At 38.0% G+C, this 22,417-nt stretch overlaps 1 protein-coding gene across 1 annotated transcript in view; it reads right to left on the reverse strand.

Annotated features, from left to right (window-relative positions):
• Positions 1-22,417, reverse strand: part of Dnah8 (dynein axonemal heavy chain 8) — a 276,612-nt gene that overhangs the window by 102,529 nt on the left and 151,666 nt on the right. The window contains exons 55-66 of the mRNA XM_027943662.2: positions 20,049-20,212; positions 18,860-19,052; positions 16,666-16,788; positions 15,162-15,292; positions 12,579-12,732; positions 11,095-11,259; positions 9,770-9,996; positions 7,829-7,947; positions 5,352-5,455; positions 3,882-4,058; positions 1,585-1,752; positions 794-1,009 (exon numbers count right to left, since the gene is read on the reverse strand). Coding sequence (XP_027799463.2) covers positions 794-1,009; positions 1,585-1,752; positions 3,882-4,058; positions 5,352-5,455; positions 7,829-7,947; positions 9,770-9,996; positions 11,095-11,259; positions 12,579-12,732; positions 15,162-15,292; positions 16,666-16,788; positions 18,860-19,052; positions 20,049-20,212 — 1,941 coding nt within the window. The remainder of the gene's footprint in view (positions 1-793; positions 1,010-1,584; positions 1,753-3,881; positions 4,059-5,351; positions 5,456-7,828; positions 7,948-9,769; positions 9,997-11,094; positions 11,260-12,578; positions 12,733-15,161; positions 15,293-16,665; positions 16,789-18,859; positions 19,053-20,048; positions 20,213-22,417) is intronic.

Raw genomic sequence — 22,417 nt, forward strand, 5'->3', positions numbered from 1 at the left:
CCACAACTCTTAGCTCTATGGAGTGCAGGGGTTGAGTTCTTGCTTTGTGAGTCGTGGGTACCTGGGGGGGGGCCGTATTTTATAAATCCTTACTTTCCTAAGAAAGTCTTTCTGTTCCCTCAGACATGAAGGACAGCCTGGGTGGGTGTACATGAGGTGTGCGCATGTGCACACCATAGACCTCAGTTGCATCCTTAATACCTTATTGTTCCCTCATATATCAAGCACAGCTCTGCCTGTTACTGAATTCTTGGACCACAGCAATTTCCTCCTCGAAACTCTGCTTATGTTTTTCCATTAGTCATGAGTATTTAAGGTTGCCATGCTGATTTCTCTTCTTTTGTAAGGAACCTTTTAAATTCCATTTGACTGCTTGTCTCTTAGATGGCATAGAAGTTTCTCTCTCTCTCTCTCTCTCTCTCTCTTTTAAATTTTGAAACATTTCTAGATGTTGACCCTAATTTTTGTAAGTTCCATTTGGAACAGAGTACTTGTCCTCAATCCCAGAACTTCATCTTCAAATTTTAAAGAAAGGGCAAGTTTTCTGTGATGCCAATTTGATTGTTAGTCCCAATAAGTCAATTTCCTGTTGAAGTTAACAAGTAGGTTTTGGTTTCTGGTCTGCATTGCCAAGAAACAAGTAACAGAAGCATAAAGAAGAGGACATAAGAGAAAAAGAAAAATTGGGTTGCAAGGACATCTATCTATATCAGCCCAACTGTGCTTGGTCTGCTAACAGCAGTGACTGATATTAATTAAATGTTGATTGGCTGGGAGAAGGAGGGAGATTTACCTTCAGAGGCAACACCTCCTTGTTGATGCCAAAGAATGTCACCATAGCAAGCGTCCAAGATAGCAGACCAGCCACATTTCCACAGACTTTTTTGGCACTTTCAAAAGAGTAATCATCCATACCAAAATATGGCAGTAGTAACTCAACAGTCTCTTCATTTATGGTGTCCTTGGGGAACTGTTGTAGGCTCCACAAGAATCCTGTCGCACTCATCAGCTGAAAAACAGATCCTCAGCCTGTAAGGTCTGGGAGAAGAGAATTCTTTCTTCCTGACTTAGTATGCACTTCTAAATGGGATTTTTTCAGTGATTCACTAAAACATACCAAATCAAGACTACTAGCAATGGTAAACCTAAATCTGCAAATTGCAAATTGTTTTTCAGCTTCCACAGTGAAAGAGTAAATAAGAAAAGTCATATATATTTCCTGTTTGGTAAGAATGTCTGAATATTGCCAACCACACAGGACCCCTTTTAGAGATGGCTGAGTTGACATGAGGGCTGGGCCAACACTAGCCACTGGTTCTGGAACCATTTTGTAAAAAGAAGGCATTCAGCAAAATGAAACCCACTATTATGTATAATTATACTGCACCAATTAAAACATTTAAAAAAAGAATAACTTCATCTTCAAAACCTACCCCTACTTACATTTTGGGTGATGCAGTTTAAGATAAACAAGCTCTTCAACTTACAATGATCAATTGGGCCTGCTGGCTCGTCTGGTCTATATTGAGTGTCCTGGGCTGGGGACACCTGATGTGCCTCGCAGGATAGATAGATGTCAATTACCTTTAATGACTCTCCCCATGATGGCTTGCAGCAAGGTTTTTCTGGATCCATCGTAACAGGGTCAATTTTCTTTTGAAACAGTAACAGCACACAGTCCATAATTCTCATAATGAGATGTGGTGGTTTTGCAAGTTTCCGGACTGTGGCAATATCATTTGGTTTGATAGTCTGTATTTGGAATGAGAAATCAATATATTTTTTGTTGAGTCATATTAATAGTCATCTAGAAATCCAATTGTTTTAAATTAGGTAGAAAACCTTTAAAAATATTTTCTTCCCCAATCCCTGACATTATCCCTTCAAGGGTTTGAATTCCAAGACTTTGTATAGTGGCTCTTTCATTGTTATTTTAGTATTTCAGTTTGTTTTTATTCCTTTCTTAACTGTTGCTCCTAAATACCGCATTTAAAATATTACTACTATTCATTGCCCACCATTCCAGACCTTTGCTAATGAGCCCCAATGATGTGTTATATTTAAACATCTTACATCTTCAAAACACAGAGATTTGATAGTATATGGATACTAAGAGAAGAGACAAAGCCCTGAATATCAGAAACCTCTTTATTTTTAAGGTTTCCCAGTATGAAAGGGGGAGTAATTATAAGGAAGACAAGAGAAATTGTTGTAGTATATGGTTAATACAAATATTTTTGAGGGCTGAGGCTATAGCTTAAGGCAGAGTACTTGCCTAGCACATGTGAAATACTAGGTTTGATCCTCAGCACCACATAAAAATAAACAAATGAAATAAAGGCATGCTGTCCTTCTACAACTACAAAAAATATTTTAAAAATATTTTTGAAGGTTTCTATTAGGTTTGGAATAAGACATTGCCTGACATTTGAGGCAAGAAGGACTGAGAGACTCAAGAATCAATAAACATCCAGAGACTCATTCGGTTCAATGATCTCACTCATTTATATGTTATCCATGGGAACTACAAAAGGAGTGGGGCGGAGGATGTGTCCTGATCATTGTGAAGTTTTTACTAAATGATTATCATAGACTTATCCACTAATTTAACAGCTGCAGGAATTCTCTCCTATAAAACAAACAAACAAAAATAACCCCGGCTTTGTAATCTCCCAAGGAAGTCAGAGGAAATATAATCACTCTCATGGAAGATTTCTGCCATGATAGAAGCCTGAGGGTGATAGGAAAAGAGCCCAGAAGAAGAGCTAGAAATTTTCTGTAAAGAGTGAGGTCAGAGCCCAAATTTAAAGAATGACCCTTACTAGGCCATAAAGTTTAGGAAAAGCATTCCTGGCAGAGGAGAAGCACATTTAGCAGTAACAGATGATGATTCTTCCAGATGCCTGCAGGTATTTCTGTTCACTGGTCCATATTGTGGATGGGAACCAAATGACAAGAGATCACATTCAAGAAGGAGAAGGCACCATGTTGTCACAGCAGCAGAAGCACTAATATTTATTGAGCACTTTCTATGGGCCCCACAAATAATAATATTAATTACCTACAATGCTTACCTGAATCTTTCAAGGACCAACTGGGATTTACCATCCCCAGGGAAACCCAAGAAACGTAAGCTTGCTCCAGACCATTTATCTAAGATGAGGCCGAAATAAGCAGCAAATACACATTAGCCTTTCCCCAAAGCAGAGTCCTCGTGGCTACACGTGGCTGGCTCGGGAATTCATTCTAAGAGTCAGGGGGAACCCCAAGAAGGGCTCAAAAAGGGGAATGACACAATCTGGAGGGGGTGCTGGAGGAACTAAGAAGGCTCTCTGTGTAACCTGACTCCTCCTGCTGTGGGTTAGGATACTGGTCTCCAGCTTTATTTCTCAATTCTCAGGGAAAGTTGTTATAGAATGAGAGTAATAGGTTGTAAGAAAGGACTCGAAAAAGTTTGAACTTAGAAAACTGAGACAATGGGAACATTTGCTTCCAGACTGAGAGATTACAAATCACATTAAGAATTCAGTTCATAGTGGGAAAGGGAGCGGAACATGGGAGGAATAGACGAACTGTAGATAGGGCCAAGGGGTTGGAGGGGAAAGGAAGGGGCATGGGATTATAAATGATCATGGAATGTGATGGACATTGTTATCCAAAATACAGGTATAAAGACACGAATTGTTGTGAATATACTTTGTATACAAACAGAGATATGAAAAATTGTGCTCTATATGTGTAATAAGAATTGTAATGCATTCTGCTGTCATATATTAAAAAAAAAAAAGAATTCAGTACGTTCAGTATTTGACTACAGAATCTCAGATGGCAAGGCAGCACCTGCTAGGACTCATTTGGGAGGGTGACAATGTGCTACTCACGTTTAGGGCAGCTTCTGCTTCTTCCAGCGCAGGTTTGGCGGCCTCAAGTTTGGACTCAGCAATTACTTTTTCACTATCAATTTCATCCACAATTTTCTGGGCTTTGTCTTTTACCTCTTGCACTTCATTTTTAACTTTGGCTGAAGCCTGAGCACTTATTGTGACTTCAGCTAACACCTGTTAATTTAAGGAAACATGAAGGTAAATAGAAACCTTTCAAGCCAAATTTAGAGATTTGCAAAGTGAGAGAATATTCAGTCAATGTATCATAAAACATGAATAAGAATGAATTTATTCCTCATCTAAGTCATCTATATTTTAAGGTTTGTTAAAGTAATTCCTTTGAACAGTTTAGTGTATTCTTCCACTTCTAAGTTTCCTTCAACTTAAAATTAAATATATGCATACATGTGTATGTATTACATATAATATAATCACATACATGTAATAAATGCATATATATTTAATTTTAATTATATATGTTACTACATATAGGTAACATATACATGCATACATGTGTTTACATGTGTATATATTACATGTGTGTGATTGTATTATATGTAATGTATATATATTTAATTTTATATTGCATAGGTATATGTACTTAATTTTTAATATTTTACATGTGTGTATATATTTAATTTTATATATACAGATATACATATATACATAAATGTATAAATAGATGTATACATGTATCTATATATATGTATACAGATATATGTATATATACATTTTTAATTTTTGATTTTTAAATTATAAATTATTCTTAAATTTATACATAGAATATGTCAATATACATTTTAAGTTACATTCACAAATAAAGAGAAAACAGTATTTTCACTCTAAATTTCTAGATAATTAAAATAATTCAAGTAAGTATAATGGAACAAGGTCAGAAACCATATTAAGTCTCACGCAATAATGACAAAAACAGTTAATGTTCATTGAGTGCTTATCATATACCAGGGCTATGCAAGTCCCTCCCTCATTTCAGTAACTGCTTAGGGTCAGGGCTTAGGTTTCTATACTGACTCTCAGTGGATGCTGAAAGCAGTTTGAGAGGTAGCTGTAGACAAGAGGAGCAGCCATATATATCACTGACACCCAGGAGGAGTTAACAACACTAACTCTTTCTCTTTGACACAAACTTTATATGAGACCTGGGCCATCCTAAAGCATGTAGGCATCTTGAAAGGAAGTCCAAATATAACCCATGGTCAATCAGAAATTCCCACAAGGAGATGGGAGGGAAAGAGAGAGAGAAGAAAGAATCATCTTAGACAAGGTTAAGGATATGACAGTTTAGATATGCTTGGGGACAAGTTAAACAAAAATACCTCTGCAAACACTATCTTATCAGAATTAATCTGTAAGTTTATACTTTAATTTTAATAACGTTTTAAAATAATGCGTTTTAATACTGGAAAATATTTCTCATTGGTAGTGACAGGATAAATGCAAACTTACTTCATCTGCTTTTATGGAAGCCACAGCCAATTCCTTCTCCTTTACTGCAAGATCCTGAGAGAGTTTAGCAACGGATTCACTTGCCTCCATAAGTTTATCAAGACCTTTACAGACACAGACATATGTGCTCTGGCTGAGTATATGTACATCCCTTTATCAAATATTTATTCAGTATTTACTATTTATAAGGCACTGTATATGTAATATCACAAACACAAGATAGTTAATTATGGACAAAAGCTATAAAATATACATATCTTAGGAACAACAATACTTCTGAGAGTTTCAACAGGGGGAAAATAGCTGTGATTGAAGAATATCATCTATTTAATCCCTAGCACCACAAAAAAATGAAAGAAAAAAAAAACTAAAAAATGGATTTAAAAAGAGAAGAATATCATTTAGTTACAGTAGTGAGAAAATCACCATGTCATACTGAATAGGATCAATATAGCCACCAAACTTATTTGACAAACTTAGATGATCCCTGGTTTTGTAATCTTCTGTAGCAATCATTTTTCCCTTTGTATCATGCAGCAGCTGAAGTGGCAAATGAGATAGAAAATACATTTTCTTTGCCATAAAAATGAAAATCATTGTAAAGCTTATATAACTGACCGGTTTTCAGTCCCCTGGAGCAAAGTAACTGGTTAACTGGATTTCTCTCATTGCAGTTGGGTTCTAGATAGTGCTGTGTGGGTAAAGATCTAATATTCTGGTGTCTTGAGAGAGAACAAGCAGTCATTTGTATATTTTTTTCCAATTTGGAGGTGTAAATTCTTTCACTGTGGCCAATTTCAAGCTACCAAAAGTTTCTCAGTAGCTCATCATTACATAATTTTCAGACAGAATAGAAATAAATTTCCTGAAGAACATTAATTATAGTAAAATAGAGTAAAAATAAGAAGGAAGTAGGAAGTTTGGGGTACTTATTGTCTGCATTTTTTTGTTTCTTTGGTACCAGGGATTGAACCCAGGGGCTCTTAAACACTGAGCCACATCATTGGCCCTTTTTTATATTTTATTTAGAGACAGGGTCTGGTTGAGTTACTTAGTGCCTTACTAAGTTGCTGAGGCTAGCCGTGAACTTGCGATCCTGCCTCCACCCCCCAAGCTGCTGGGATTACGGAGTGCACCACCGGACCCAGCTTCCCTGTGTTTTTAATGTAATTCATTTGATTTTAAGTATGTATGACTTAAATTTTAATAAAGGCTATGTTTAACAAACCGAAATTCCTAAAATCTTACCAACTGGCCTTCAGGAGCAAGCTTCAGCACAGCACAGACTTTGAAGCTTCATCAGAAAAGCTGCGAGAAGCTGAGTCATGAGAAAACCCACAGGAAAGAATCTCTTTCCCAGTGTTTCTGTCATCACCATAAGATCACAGATATTGGAGCTCAGACTGCGTGACCAAGTTTTAGAGGTGCTTCCAATGGTGTGGGCCACATGCTTTCTAAACACACAATTGGACGCGCAGAAAACCATTGCTCAGGTAAATTGCCTCTCTTTGGATTTCTGTTTCTGCTTCACCTTTTTCTTTGTTAGAAATTTAGGAGACAAATTTTATGCAAATCAGATTGAAACCAAAGACTGAAATTGCAGTCAGGTCCCAAGAGCTGCCTACCCGGTGTCAGCTGCAGGCAATGGCTCAGGGATTATACGGACTTGTGTCCAACACGGTGAACCCAAAATTGAAACGCTAAGAGTAATGATTCCAGAGGAAAAAAAATAGACCATCTCCATTTACATTTTCTTCTGCCTAGAATTTCTTGACAGGTCAAAAGACCCCCAAGGGCAGCCCTTAAAATTAGATACGATTAACAGTCAAGTTAGCATTTTGTTTTCAAACACAACAATATCCAAACAACAAACTGTTGGCATCAGTATCAAACCAACCGAGGAAAAGACCGAGATTCTATTCCTCTTACTATGAGATTTGGAAAGTGACAAAACCCAAAATAATACGGCCTGAGAAAAGGGGAGTGAGAAAGAAAGGTGTAAATTGAGAGCACTGGTCCTTTCCCAGTGCACTTTTTCCCGGTGAGAAAACAAACCCTGGGGAGGAGGTGTCCATCCAACCTAGAAAGGCAGTCTCTGGGAAGAGGCCAAAGCATTGATCCTTTCCTAAACAAATCCTTTCCAGATACCAACCACTGACCCCAAGGCTGTCATCCGGTCCAGTAAGATAAATCTCAGAAACTGAGCATGGACCCTAGTCTCCCTTTCATTTCGCCCAGTAAAACAGACCCTGAATTCCTGAGTGCCCAAGCTGACATGCTCATTAATGAAGTCACCTCTCAGGATAACTGCATAAGCCCAGTCCCTTTCTTTGTTCAGTGGCTCATTTTCCACAAGGAAAGTGGGTCCCTCAGAACCATGCTGCCAACATCAGAACCATGATTCCATTTGTGACTCAAAGAACGGAGCTGATTTGTGAAGTTTGTGTTCGTCCCCGTCTTTCTGCGCTAACACTTACCAATATTCATACGTTCTGCTTGGTCATTGATAAATTTCACTTTGTCAGTGTAAATGTTTTTGTAGCCGTTTATGAATGAGAGATACGACTTGGGAGTCACATGAGCTCTTCGGCGGTACCTGAAAGTAGAATGTAAAGACGGACACCTCTGTCATTCTGCTGTACTCCCATAAAATGTCCACGCGACACTCGACCCTCTGTGAAATCTGTGATTGAGCAGAGTGGTTCCTTAGCAGGGAGGGCAGCAGCTATGCAGGATGGAGGAGAGGTAGAAAGAGCTTTGCCGCTCTGATGTTTTGTCCCTGAGAGTCTCTGACTTGACCCTCACTTCCACTCTAGACTTCAGCTTCTACAGATGGAAACCCCAGAGAAGAATGTCTGCTGCACCCTTCCCTGAACTTTGGGAAGATCAAATCAAATAGCATATGTGAACATACTTTGGCAACTTTAAGGTTCTGGACAAATATTACCCAGTGGTTGAAATGAATTTCTGTGATTATTTTCATTCAACTGTTATTTGCTGCACACCTCTTGGCTATGAGATCTCAGCTGGGTGGATTTGCAAAAGCAAAACTGATCTCTCCCCTGATTCATTGAACTGGCCTTGAAATCAAGACAGCCATGCTGGATTCAAATGTTCAACTCAGTGTGGGCTTTACTACAGGAATTATATTTAACAGCAATAAACAAAAGAAATAGTTTTATGTAGAAGAAACTCAAGAACAGCTCCTCACATATAAAATTATTTTACTTTTTATATGAATTGTTGACCTTTGGAGATTTTGAATATTTTTAAAGTATTGTGGATTTGTTTGTTTGTTTGTTTAGGAACTATGGGCATACATATGACTATCATTAAAATATTTTATAAAACAGTCAAGATAAACTTCTATAATTTCAGAGAATATAAGAAATTGAAACATATGCCAAAAAAAAATCCCAAAACAAAGAAACAGATCTTTAGAGCTACATGAAAGTGAAAAGTTATCATCACAGATGATAGAGGCAGAAGGAGTTCAAGTTAAGCAGCAAGAAAAGTTTCCCAGTGGTAAGAATTAATGCACATGCACTCACTAGGAGAATCTGGAATTATTTAAGAGGGGTAGTGTGGGTATGTTTTAAGTAAATGAAAGGGTCCTGGATAAACAAACTTTTTGAAGCAGGGACTTCCTTTAAAAACCAATAAAAGTATTACCCAAACTCTATGCAGAAAGGTAGGCATAGCTTTTCTGGAAGGTTCTGTACCCCTCTCCCCCAACCATCCATTAACTCCAAGGGAGGAGCTTGCTGTTCTGGAATCTGTGTGGGTCCACCTTTGTTCACATCTGTTAATCTGACACAGCAACTATGATGGTTTGGGAGGAAAGCTATGTATTTTGAAAGGTTGACACTAACTTTCACACAACGAACACACCATCACTACTCTTTAGTGAGTGGTTTTCCTATAGTCGATTAAAATTCTTTTTCATAATTATTTGACATAAGAGTATCAGTAAGACTAAGTCATGCAAATACAAAAATCTAAATGTTCCCTTAACATAAGGCAATAAAGAAACTTAAAAACAATGTACTTCTTTAATCAAAATAAAAAATTCATTGGAATAAGAAACTAATTTTAAACAGTTCATAATGAATTAGTTAAGCCATTTTCAAAACAAAATTAAGCAAATGAAACAGAGAGATTCATTAAGCATCTGTTACTTGGAAGTCTGGAGGGCAAAGAGGTATTTATATGTGGGCACTGGTTAATTTTTAAATATCATTTATTTGCCATCTTTCAATACATAATCACTAGAAAATCAATGCAAGAAAACTCTAAATGCAGCTGGGACTTCATGCTCAATCAATAAGAAGAGCCTTTTACTGAGTGTGATGTTTAATTCCTCTTTGGGGGAAATTCTGTGGTTCCAACAGCTCCCACGCTTATGTAATATCACTTACCTTTGGAAATAACTTTCACAGCTCTCTGAAACCATGTCATGAAAGAGGCCCATTGTTTCTACAACTTGTTTTTTAATTTCACCAGAGCAGACGATATTATAGTCCAAAAGGAAGTAGGAGGCCACAGCAATCAGGGCCTCCTTGGGCCAGCGACTGAACCAGTCCATGGTGCAACCCGATATCAAGCCGGGGAATTTCAAGGAACGGGCGCGGAACTTCTCACCCACCTGAAGAGGGAAAAGTCAAAAAGCATGAGAAACGCAGAGAGATTCTCGGTCAGCTAGAGAGTTGGAAACATGCTGAGCCCAAGCGTGACATCGAAAACTACAAAAACAAACCCTTCCCGGGCTGCAAGGGCAGATGAACTTAGCATTCAGATGAAGGGAGGTGGTGCGCTCCACTCTCCCTGCTCTGGGACTATATTTGCACTTTAGGATTCCATTCCAGGAACAGCCTTCTAAGAGAAAACTGGGAGAGAGAGGACAAGGACAGCGAAGGGCCTGGACCCTGGGATGAGTGCAAAAGGCTATTGGATCAGATGCTTGCTCTAAGAAGGAAACTACTTAGGGATCCTGCAAAAACTTCCTCCAAATATCTGAAAAACTTTATGGGAGAGAGGGACTGGGTTCATTTTGCAGGGTAAAATCAGAAGCAGAGGAGAAACGTATAGAGAGACTAAATTCAATTGATTGTAGAGAAGAGCTCCGGCAATCAGACTATCTAAAAATGAAGCAGGCAACCCTGTAGATTAGTGAGACCTCACAGAGCTGTCCAGTAGAACTTGGTGTGACAATGGAAATGTCCTATGTATGTCATTTCCAGTTTGGTAGCCACTAGTCACATGTGGTCATTGTGTACTAGAAATGGGGCTAGTGGGACTGAGGACATGAAGTTTTATTTTTTTACACAATTTTAATGAATAAAAACTTAAATAGACAAAATGATTGATGGCTACTGTACTGGGCAGCACAGTGAAGTAGAGATATTCAAACCTACGTCAGTGCTTCCTAGACAGTATGTCTATTATGGAGGGATAGCTGGAGATTTGGAGATTGTGTCATCAAATTCCTTACAATTAAAATAATGTCTCTTGGTAATTAATGAAAATTGGAAGCTATGCAATAATTTCTAATAATGTGACTATTTTAAACAATCACGCTGGTAATGAGATGTTGATCAATGGAGACTGGTGGCAAAAGTATTCATTTTTAATTCAGTGAAACAAATGTTAATTTCTGAGCAAATATCTCATCAGAGAAGATAGACGGTATAGGCACACTTAAATAAGTAACTCATACAGAGAAGAAAAATAGACGAAAACTCACTGGAGAGAAGCAGAGAACAACATGCAAGTTCTTCCTGGATCTGGAAATGAAGTACTCATACAGATTATCAAAGGTAGGAGGGTGGCGGGGCAGCTCCCGTTTCATCACAGATATTAGTCCTTGGGTGATTTCATCCATCTCATCCCGTGCAAACAAATTGGAGATCTTTGTGGAGCAGATAAGAAAACATTCCATATTTTTAATTTTTTTTTTTTTGCATTCCGTATTTTAAGAGTTCCCCACACTGCCAAAGTTTGGTCCTTCCCCACCCCCACATCATCGTTTTTCATATTTTCTTTCTGCATCTCCACAGCCAAATACCTGTTTGGCCAGATATTACCAAGGCATCTTTTTATTAATAAGAGCAAATTGTTTCCCTGTGTGTAAATGGATGTCATCAAAAAACCATGATGTGGTTCAGTGGTAAAGCACCCTGGTACCAAAACCAAAACCAACCAAACAAACAAATAAAAAACCATGTCCTCCAACAAGCTGATCAACTCCTTAAAATGTTCAGTGGTCCAGTGATTAGTCAGTCTTCTGAAATCTGGCTCCAAGATATTTAACCAGCTCTTGCACCATTGAGCACGAGTATCATCACCACTGTGCTGGGCAGAGTTAAAGGTGGTGTGCTTGCGGGGCTGGCCCTTGGCTGGCCTCTCAGAACTTGACTTTGGGAATGCCTCCTCCATTACTAATTGGCAAGACTGTTCCACTGTGCCTGGACTGTGAATGCAAACATTGGGATGTAAACTCCTGCTTTCCTTCTGGGAGTCTGGAACTTTGGCATGCACGGTTAGCCAGGAAGTGACTACATGACCAGCTCTTAGTGAAGCCATTGGACCCTGGGTCTCTCACAGGCTCCCCCGAGCAGAAACACAGTAAATGTGTTCCTTAACTTCATCCTGGGGACAGCACATCCCGTATGGCCCTCCTGGAGGCAGCACAGGACGCCTGCCCATAGATTCCTCCTGACCCCACATGATGTCTTTTTCCTTACTGGTCAAGCTCTGCATTCTTGCTGTGCTACTGTGACAAATCTTAGCCATGAGTGGAACTACATGCCGAGTGCCGTGAGTCCTTCTAATGAAGTTTCAAGCCCATGAGTGGTCACAGAAATGCTGACACAAGTGGTATCAGAAGCAAACACCCCCCTCCAGATAACAGAACTCTTTGAACCGTTCAATACTAGTAAATAGATGGATAGCTACATCTCCTAAAATAAATGAGAGGATCAAACTGAAGATTAAAGAGACAAGTGAAGAACCATACTTAAAATAGAACAAATTCTACAAAAAAAAAAAAAAAATCTTGTGGTAGGCAGAGTTCATTTTGCACAAACTACAGCAAATTGACTAAATCTCATTTCTCAAGAATGTGTGATAAATGGCCCCACTTCTTTATGAAGGGTTGCTGCTTTTCCTACATAAATATAATTCACATTTTTTAACAATAGGAGCTTTTTCTCTACACCTGAGACCTACCTCCCCTGAAGATAGCAAGTTGTTAAGGTATTCTAGAAATGCCTCATCTTTTATATCATTGTCAGTAAAGATGAAGGTAATTCCTTTTCCATCAGCACCAGCAACTTTGTACAAAGCTTTTAAGTCATCTGTTAGATTATTGACATTGTAAGACCTAAAAATAGAAGTGGTAGGAAATTAAAATTAAATATATTGTGTATGTGTGTATGTATGTATGTGAGTGTAGCCATAATTTATCTCAAAACCAAAATCCTAAGTGGGTTGTAGTTCTAAATGTGAAAGTGGTAAGTTTTATTTGTAAATGTGAAGGAAATCATAGGAGAATCTCTTTGTGACCTTGGGGTAAACAATGGTTCTTCAACAACACAAAGAACATGAAACATGAAGGCAAAAATTTTGATAAATTTTCATTGAAAGTGAGATCCACTAAGGGAGTAAAAAAGCAAGTCAATAATTTGGAGAAGATATTTGCAATATGCACTCTTACAAAGGAATTATACCCAAAATACATAAAGCATGTCTAACAACCAATAAGAGAAAAAAAAATCACTGACCATTTTTTTATGTTTTCTCTGATATGCAGATACTATTTCAAAATAAAGTGGAGCTAGAGGCTAGGGATGAATAGAGGTACTTTGGATTAGACAGAGTGGAGTGAAGGGAGGGTAGTGGACAGCAGGTAGGAAGGAGAGTAGAATGAATAGGACATTATTACCCTACGTGCACATATGATTACATGACCAGAGACTCTACACCATATACAACCAGAAGAATGAGAAGTTATACTCCATTTATATATGAAGTATCAACATGCATTCTACTGCCATGTATAACTAATTAGAACAAATAAAAAAGAAAAAGAAAAAAAACAATTTTTAAAAATGAGCAAATGGCTTAAACAGGCATTTCATAAAAAAGGTTATCCAAATGGCCAACAAGAGATGAAAAAGCGATACACACTAGTAATCATTTGGGAAATGCCAAACTGAAACCACACACCAGAATTTCTAATATGAAAAAGATACACAATGCCAAGGGTGAGTAAGGATGTGGAGCAATGGAAACCTATGCAAACTGTTGATGGAAATGTAAACTGGTACAACCACTTTGGAAAACTCCTTTGCAGATTTTTATGGTTTGGATATAAGATGTTCCCCCAAAGCTCTTATATCAATGCAGGAATATTCAGAGGTGAAATGATTAGATTGTGAGAGAGGTCATCTATCAACTTATCTTAGTCTGAATGGATGGACTGGGTGATACCTGGAGGCACGTGGGGCATAGCTGGAGGAGGTATGTCACTGGGGGTGGGCCCTGGAAAGATACATCTTCCCTGTGGTTCCCTTCCCCTGTTTCCTGGCTGCCATGCATGGAGCAGGGATCCTCCACTGTGCCCTTCCACCATGATGGCTGCCTCACTGTGGACCCAGAGCAATGGAGTTGGCCCACCATGGACTAAAGCTCTGAAATCATGAGCCAAATAAACTTTTCCTCCTTTGTCCTTGTCAGGCATTTTGGTCACAGCAATGAAAAGCTGACTAACACAGAGATCCTAAAGCTGAATATATGCATAATCTAGATCCAGCTATATTACCCGTAGGTGTATGCTTACACATGTATAAGAACACTCATAGCAGCTCCATCTGTCAAAAACCAAATATTATAAACTGTGTAATGGATAAAAGGAAAGTGGTGATTCGGGATAAAGTAGAAGATTACATATATTAACAAGAATGAACAAACCATGGCTACATACAGCATCATGGATAAATCTCACATAGTATAAGAATAGCAATGGGTAGTAAAGGAGCAAATCCTGTATGACCCGAAAGTTCAAAATCAGGCAAAACTAACCATCGAGATCATCCTTGGGGTGGTAATCACTGAAAGACAAAGGAATGTTTCTGGGTACAAGGATTATTATATTTCTTTGTCTGTAGGCTGGCTAGGTGTACTTTGTGACACCCATGATTTGTATATGTTCCCTTGTACAGATAATACTTAACTAAAAGCTTAATTTAAAAATAACTTCTGTGGGCTGGGTGAGGCTCAACGGTAGAGCGCTCGCCTAGCACATGCGAGGCCCTGGGTTCGATCCTCAGCACCACATAAAAATAAATAAATAAATAAAGGTATTATGTCCATCTATAACTAAAAAATAAATATATAAAAATGACTTCTGCATTTTTAAAAAATATTAGACATTTAACTCCATAGAAGTTAACCAGTGAGGGCTGGAGCTGTGGCTCAGTGGTAGCACACTTGCCTGGCATGTGTGAAGCACTAAGTTGGATTCTCAGCATCATGTATAAATAAATAAAATAAAGGTCTATCAACAACTTAAAAAAATTAAGAAAAAGAATATTTTTTAAAAAAAGGAAAGAAATTAACTAGTGAGGGCTGGGGCTGTAGCTCAGTGGCAGAGCACTTGCCTAGCGTGTGTGAGGCACTGGGTTCCATCCTTTGCACCACATAAAAATAAACAAATAAAATAAAGGTATGCTGTCCTTACACAACTACAAATTTTTTTTTAAAAGAAATTAACTACTGAAAACCATAGTCAATTTTTTTGCTTTACCCTACCTGGTTAATGTTATCTGGAATATTTGATATCCAGCTATAAAAGAGGCCAATCTTGAAAGACTTTGTTTTCCTGAACCACCAACACCTACCAACAATGCATTTCCACATGAAGTTCGAATTACACGTGAAATCTGTTTTGAAATTTTAAAATATATATATTAGAAACAAAAGATGCAAATATTTACATTCTCTTGCACTGTAGGGCTCCAACATTTGATTTGTTTCTAGACTACATTAGATTTTTTTCCTTATAACAGAAAAATATTATTAAAAAATCCCTTTGGAATCTTGTTTTGAATTTCATTTTAAAACAATCTTACCATCTTGGAATTGTAAAAATTAAAGTTTCATGTTTATTTATCCAACTCAAATTCTTTCTTTGCCCATCTATTTGCATCATGAAAAAACAGGACAAATGGTTTTACTCTCTTCTATTTGCCAACTCTTCTGGGTGTGTGTTTGTAATTTTATTATTTTTAGACTCCATGGATGATGAAGTTGCTCTTCCCAATCTTTAGAAGATGTGAAAAGTCTGATGTACTGAATCTTGTGGACACCTGTGTCTACAACCAATACTGCCTCTATCAGATCTCTGCCAACTATACATTTAAAAAAGCACCAACTTCTACCTACAGTGGAGGTAGAGTCATGTTTGTAGAAAAAGATTTAGAGAGGCAGTCTTCAGTCTTGTGTTGCTTTCTATAATTGACTCCCTTAATGAGGATTAGAATCAAATGGTGGTTCAAATCTCACATGGGCCATTGGAAGACATTGCTAAAAGGCTGTCATTTATGTTAATATCACTTTTTAAGAGTCTAGGTTGGATCACTAAATCCATTAGTGTCATTAAAATCATGTTTTTTTCAATGCACATTTTTCAGGTGGCAGATCACTAATGGCCCATTGGTATCTATTCCTATAATAGATCTGGAAACATGCTAATCCCTTCTGTGATGCTGCTCTAGAACAGGCTCTCAGGCCTCCAAGGGGGTGGATGCATGAATGTGGAAGCAACCTTAGCACACATGGGATTTCACCAGCTCTGACTCCTCTTGATCAACTTTCCCCGCTCCATGACATCACTTCTTGGAAGAACTCCTTTTCCATTAACCAATTCCCTCATGGGTCCTGCACACCTGCCTCACTCCTTCCCAATCCGTCTATTCATAATCCGTAGGCACTTTGTCGCACCTCCTCTTTTCCTCCATGGTGAACAAGATTCCCCTGGTATCACCAAAGAATTCAAGGAGGGACTATTTCTTCCCAGGTTCTCCGGCTTCCTCTTTTGGAAGGTAAAGCTCTTTGACTCGGGCTGCCCAAAGCTCCAAACACAAAAACCATGAATCTGCCCTTAAAAACAGCTGCTGATTCAAACACGGACCCAACCTTTGTATACCCGTCCATATCCTACCTTATAAATTTATCCTCCTAATAAGTTTACCTATGAAATGTGCTAAGCTTTGACACCACCTAATCATATCAGGAAATAATCCACAGCTAGAACCTTAATTAGATGAGTCATTGCATCTTTAAAAAACACCAGGTCAAGAGAAGTTCCTCTAATGATTTCGTTGAACTGCCTCTGGTAAAACTGCAGCTTCTCAGCCAGAAATTCATATGATGGTATCTATAGGTGGGGAGAGAGAGAAAATCGTAATTAAGATACACATATTTTTAAAGTCATAATTATAAAGACACTCAAAAGTAGTTATTTATTTTTTATATTTAAACTTATTTTTATTGGTACATAATTGTATATAATAGTAGAATTCATTATGTCATATTTGTACAGGCACTTAAAATAATTTGATCAATCTCATTCCCCAGTACCTTCCTTTTCTTTCCCCTCCTCCCTCTCCCTGATCATAGCTCTGCTCTACTGATCTCCTTCTATTATTATTTTTTAATTCTTTTTTATTAATTAATTCATTTATTTTACAGTAGGATGCATTTTGACATATAATATACAAATGGAGCATAACTTCCCATTCCTCTGGCTGTTCATGGTTCAGAGTCACTCCACTAGTGTAATCATACATGTCAAAAGTAATTATTTTTTTAAAAAATTTAAACTTTGTGGACATCCAAGGATTGGCCACTTGTTAGTCTACTTTTAATTATTTTCATGTTCAGAGGCCTGAAACCTAACCAAATTAGTTGGTTTCCAGTATGAAATCATTTCTGACCTTTCCCTTCAAGAGACATAGCACCAGCTAATTAACAATGGAATATAGCATAAATTGTCTCATTGTATCTGTCTTTTAAAACTGTTTATTACCTTTAAAATATATACTTTTACACAAGTCTTTGATATTCCAAAGTAAAAACTCACCCACTTTTTCAAATTATTCCTTCCAGTTGACTTCTTTGCTCTATAATGTACTTCAGAATTACTTTGTTAAGTGACCTCGTTTTGTTTTGTTTTTAAATCCCTTTGGAATCTTGTTTTGAGTTCCATTAAAAATACACACACACACATACACACACACACACACACATATATATATATGAAGAATGACATATGTTGTGTTTTCCATTTAGTCAAGTTTTATTCTTGGAATTGTTGCTGTTGAATTAAAAAAAAAAAGACTTTCAAGTTATATTTTCTACCCCGTAATTGTTGGCAAGGGCTGGCAAACTTTCTGTAAGGGGCAGGATGATAAATATCTTAGGCTTTGCAGCCCATGCGATCTCTACTGCGACCACTCCACTCTGCCTTCACAGGGCAAAAGCAGCCCCAGGTCATATATGAACAAATGGGTATGGCTGTGTGCCAATAAAACTTCATTTAGGAATACCAAACTTTGAATTCCATGTAGTTTTCATGTGTCACACAATATTATTCTTCTTTTGATTTTTTTCCTAACCATTGAAAAGTATAAAAACTCCTCTTAGCTCACAAGCCTAATAAAAACAGGCAGCTGGCAAGACTGGCTAATTAGCCAACCCCTGTTGGAGCACAGTTATCAAGTTTCATATTTATGTAACACTCGATCAACTAACTGAATTCTTACTAGTTAAAACACATTCAAAATCTTCTTGGATTATATAATTAGATAATCCTGTCATCTGCCAATAATTTGGGTTTTCTTCCCTACCTGGTAGTAATGTCTATTTTTAACTATTAATTTTAAATATTATTAATTTAACATCTATTTTAATTGTGTTGCATTATTGAGATGTTCAAAGCAATATTAATTAAAGTGTTGATAATAAGCACAGTTGTCTTACATTTGGCTTTGTAAGATTGTTTCTAGATTTCTTTGAAAGAAACTTTTAGTTGGTGCATACCAATCCCTGCACATCGATTATTTAGAAGTTACAGTAATTCAATGGTGGATTTAGGTACAGAGGGAAATAACCAGTGAGATGAGTGATCCAAAAACTCTTTTAAGAGATGGAAATTTGTTCAGTGGATTAGACAAAGGGAAATGAAGGGAAGGGAGTGGGGATAAGAATAGGAAAGACAGTGGATGAATCTCACATAGCTTTCCTAGGTTCAAATATGAATTTACCACAGTAAACTCCACATCATGTTCAACCAAAATAATGGGATCCTATTAGAATAAGTTATACTCTGTGTATGTATAATATGCCAAAATATGCTGTCATGCATATCTAAAAAGAACAAATAAAAAATTTGAAAAATTTTAAAAGAGATGTAAATTTTAAAAAGAGAGCAAGATGGAAATGAATACCAATTCATAGATTTTGGGTACTTCAAATACAGTGTCTTCAGGCTCATCGCCGGTTGGTTCAGGCATGTCACGAAGAAAATCTACAAAGTATGGTTCAGGCAAAATAGATGATGCCGCTTCGGGGCTAATATTTTCTTCAACAGCACGAATAAGTTGTACGTTGAACCAATGTTCATCTTCAGGATTTATAAATCTGAAAGGAAAATGTACTAGTAAGAATAAAAAAATGTGAAAGCATCTTTTCAAGGTGAATGTAGTCTCAGCCTCCCTCCACCTGCTCGCAGGCCCAATTCTGCACCTTCCTCACATCAAGACAGGGAAACACCATGTCCCACATTTGGACAAGAAGGACACAACTCCATTAAGACAATTACTGCTTATAGGAAACACAGATGAATCACTCAGGTGACATCTGTGGATCCTAAAATTGGAGTGCAGACAAGATGGTCAGTGGCAGGTGAGTGTCCTCTTTCTGGGTTAGGGGACACACATTGCATAAAGGTCTTTTTCAAACTCACAGTATCACAGAGGAAGAAAGGAAGAAGGGGAGCTAGCATTTGACGAGCACCACCCCTGCAGGAGACACTGTGGTACACCCTTCAACTTTGTGAGACTGGCATTATCACTCACATATCGAAGATGAGGAGACGGAGGCTCAAAGATGACTGAAACCAGATTTCACCATGCAAAACCTACATGGAGCTCACCACATGACGAGAGTGTGCTGCTGAGTTTTATCAACACTCTGATGATGTGGTGATGTATAAAGATGTCCTGTTGCAGTACCAAACTCACAAATTGGCAGAGCATTTTATTTAAGGTGACCCCAGGTAGAAAAGGCCATCAATGCCTTATAAAAGACATTGAGACGGGAGGCACTACTCAGCTGATCTGAGTAGATAATACAAGAATTATTGTGCTCACATAAACATCTCAGGTTGCACATTTGAACTCAAGTGCTGAGCCTAGCACGGTGGTGCACGCCTGTAATCCCAGCAGTAGGGAGGCTGAGGTAGGAGGATCACAACTTCAAAGCCAGCCTCAGCAAAAGTGAGGACCTAAGCAACTCAGTGAGACTAAATAAAATACAAAATAGGGCTGGGAATGTGGCTCAGTGGTCGAGTGCCCCTGAGTTCAATCCCTGGTACAATAAAAAAAAAAAATTAACTCAAGGGGCTGTAATAGTCACCTGTCTGCAATTACTCTGTTGCACTCGTGTTTGAAAAGTGACATGAGAACAGTCATTGAGTTACACTCCTCAGCTTTTATTGTTAACATTCCTTGCCAAATCCTGGAAAGATCTCGGAGATTAAAGATATAATGAAATTTAGAAGGAGTTGGCAGCATCTTCGCCTAGTGGAAAAAAAATTAATATTCTCAATTAGTTTTCAGACACTAAAAGTAGAACTGTTTTGGGAACTATTTCTATCTCACAAATCCTATTTTAGATAAAATAGGCTGAGCAAATAAATCAAGTTCATATTTTTGTCACAGCAATGACAGGCAACACCACACCATAAATAAACCAACGGGTTCAAAATAATGCACTGGATGCTGATTCCAAAGCCTTGTTCTCCCACTGTTAGTCAGCTTTGAGACGTTCATTTTCCCCTGAATTCTTAAGAACTATGTGAGCTGTGGGAAAAATCACCTCTAATCATGGTTAATCTTACTCATGTATATATATGGAAATATATCATAATCAAATAACTGAACACCACCTGGTCATCTTGCAGGTAAAAATAATCAATGTGCACTTCCAAAGTCAATAATGACTGTCTTCCATATCCTGCTTTGATTAAAGTCCTCAATGCATTCGGATTTCCATACATATGTTTCTGTATCATAACCTGGATTTTGCTGTGGGTACCCAATTCAATCAATATCCCTCCTATACTCGGATTGCTATAATCAGTTGACAGGCAAGACGGACATGCACCTGTTAGACGTGGTTTTCTGTTTTTAGTGTGCAAGCACAGATAGAGTATTCAGCTAATTTATTTGCTGTTTGTACCAACTTCTAGGATATAAAAAAACAAAGCTATAACAACAACACATTCTTGCCCAGAGAGGTGCCAGTGAAGGGGCGCACTGGAGGCTTGCCGTGTGCGAAGGTCATAATTGATATCATCACCATCGTCTTTGAAAGTAAAAACCACCACCATCCGGGTGACACAAAGCAAACTCCCCACACCATTAATGCAGGAAAGCAAATGCTCTCTGCAGTACCTGTTCATAGAATAACCCCTTTCTATACTGAGAAAGTGCTCTATTGAGTTCATAGAGTAATTTTTGCAGGCTAATTCACAGTACCAGTTAAAACAGCAGGAGGCTCAGCAAGATGAAAAAGGGTTATTTTATCTATTACCATTCAATTTCCCTCTTTGCTCAGTTCCATTGTAAGATAAAATATTCATTCTACCCCCTAAAATATAAAACACACATTTATACTATAAATATGTAAAAAATACCCAGAGGGGTAAGGTTGTATAGATGCCGCTTGCTTATTTATTTATTTATTTACTTATTTAGCATGGTGAGACTGTAGCTAGAGTGGCTGCTATTGGCAAGTGAAGTCATCTATAAAAAGAACTTGTTTTGTTTGTTTTTTAAAGCTCCTTTCTTTCCCTCTTCTCTTTATTTATAAATCTGCTTTTTTCTTTCGCTTCACTATCTCTTTGGTTTCTGGTGGGTATTTTTTTTTTTTTTTTTTTTTTTTGATACCAGGGATTGAACCCAGGAGCGCTTAACCACCAAGTCACTCCCCAGCCCTTTTATGTATTTTATTTAGAAATAGGGTCTGGCTGAGTCGCTTAGAGCCTTGCTGAGTTGCTTAGAGCCTTGCTGAGTTGCTGAGGCTCCTGCCTCAGCCTCCCCAGCTGCTGGGATTACAGGCTTGGGCCACCATGCCCTGGCTCCCCTTCAGTTTTCTTGTCTCCTTTTCTCCCCTGCTTCTGCTTTCAAGCTACATAAAGTAAGAGAAAGGTGGGGAGCTGTGCAAGGCAAGAACAGATCCAAAGAGTACTCTGTGAAGATGGAAGATGCGAAGCAAAGACACAAAGCTGCTTATTTGGGGGAGCTGAAGGGAGAAAGATTCACTCTGAACGAAGACCCCCACAGCACAGTTAACAGAACAGCTAAGTCCTCCACCATCAATAAAGATTCCATTCTAGTGAGGAGCCTGACAATACACAGGAGATGGAAACATTCATAAAAAATAGATAATAATGATAAAAGCAATGGTTAAATTTTAAAAAGTTGGTCCAGGAGACCAATAATGACTGGCGGGAGACACAGGCAGCAAACCACTGAATAAAGTCCCTCTGAAGGTAAGAATGACTAGAACAAGCAAGACAAAGAATAAGGATTCAGCCATGCGAGAACCCTGGAGAGGTCAAGGACCATGGGAAGAGTGGTAGGGGAGGAGAGCTAAGCAGAGGCCAGCTCAGATGGGCCAATTATAAATGTAGCTGATGACTGTACGAAAGAGCAATGATCTCCAATTTATTGGGGTTTTTGTTTGTTTGTTTGTTTTTTGAAACCAGGGATTGAACCCAG

This window comes from Marmota flaviventris, chromosome 6 (assembly GCF_047511675.1).
Source record: "Marmota flaviventris isolate mMarFla1 chromosome 6, mMarFla1.hap1, whole genome shotgun sequence".
NCBI classification, from domain to species: Eukaryota; Metazoa; Chordata; class Mammalia; order Rodentia; family Sciuridae; genus Marmota; species Marmota flaviventris.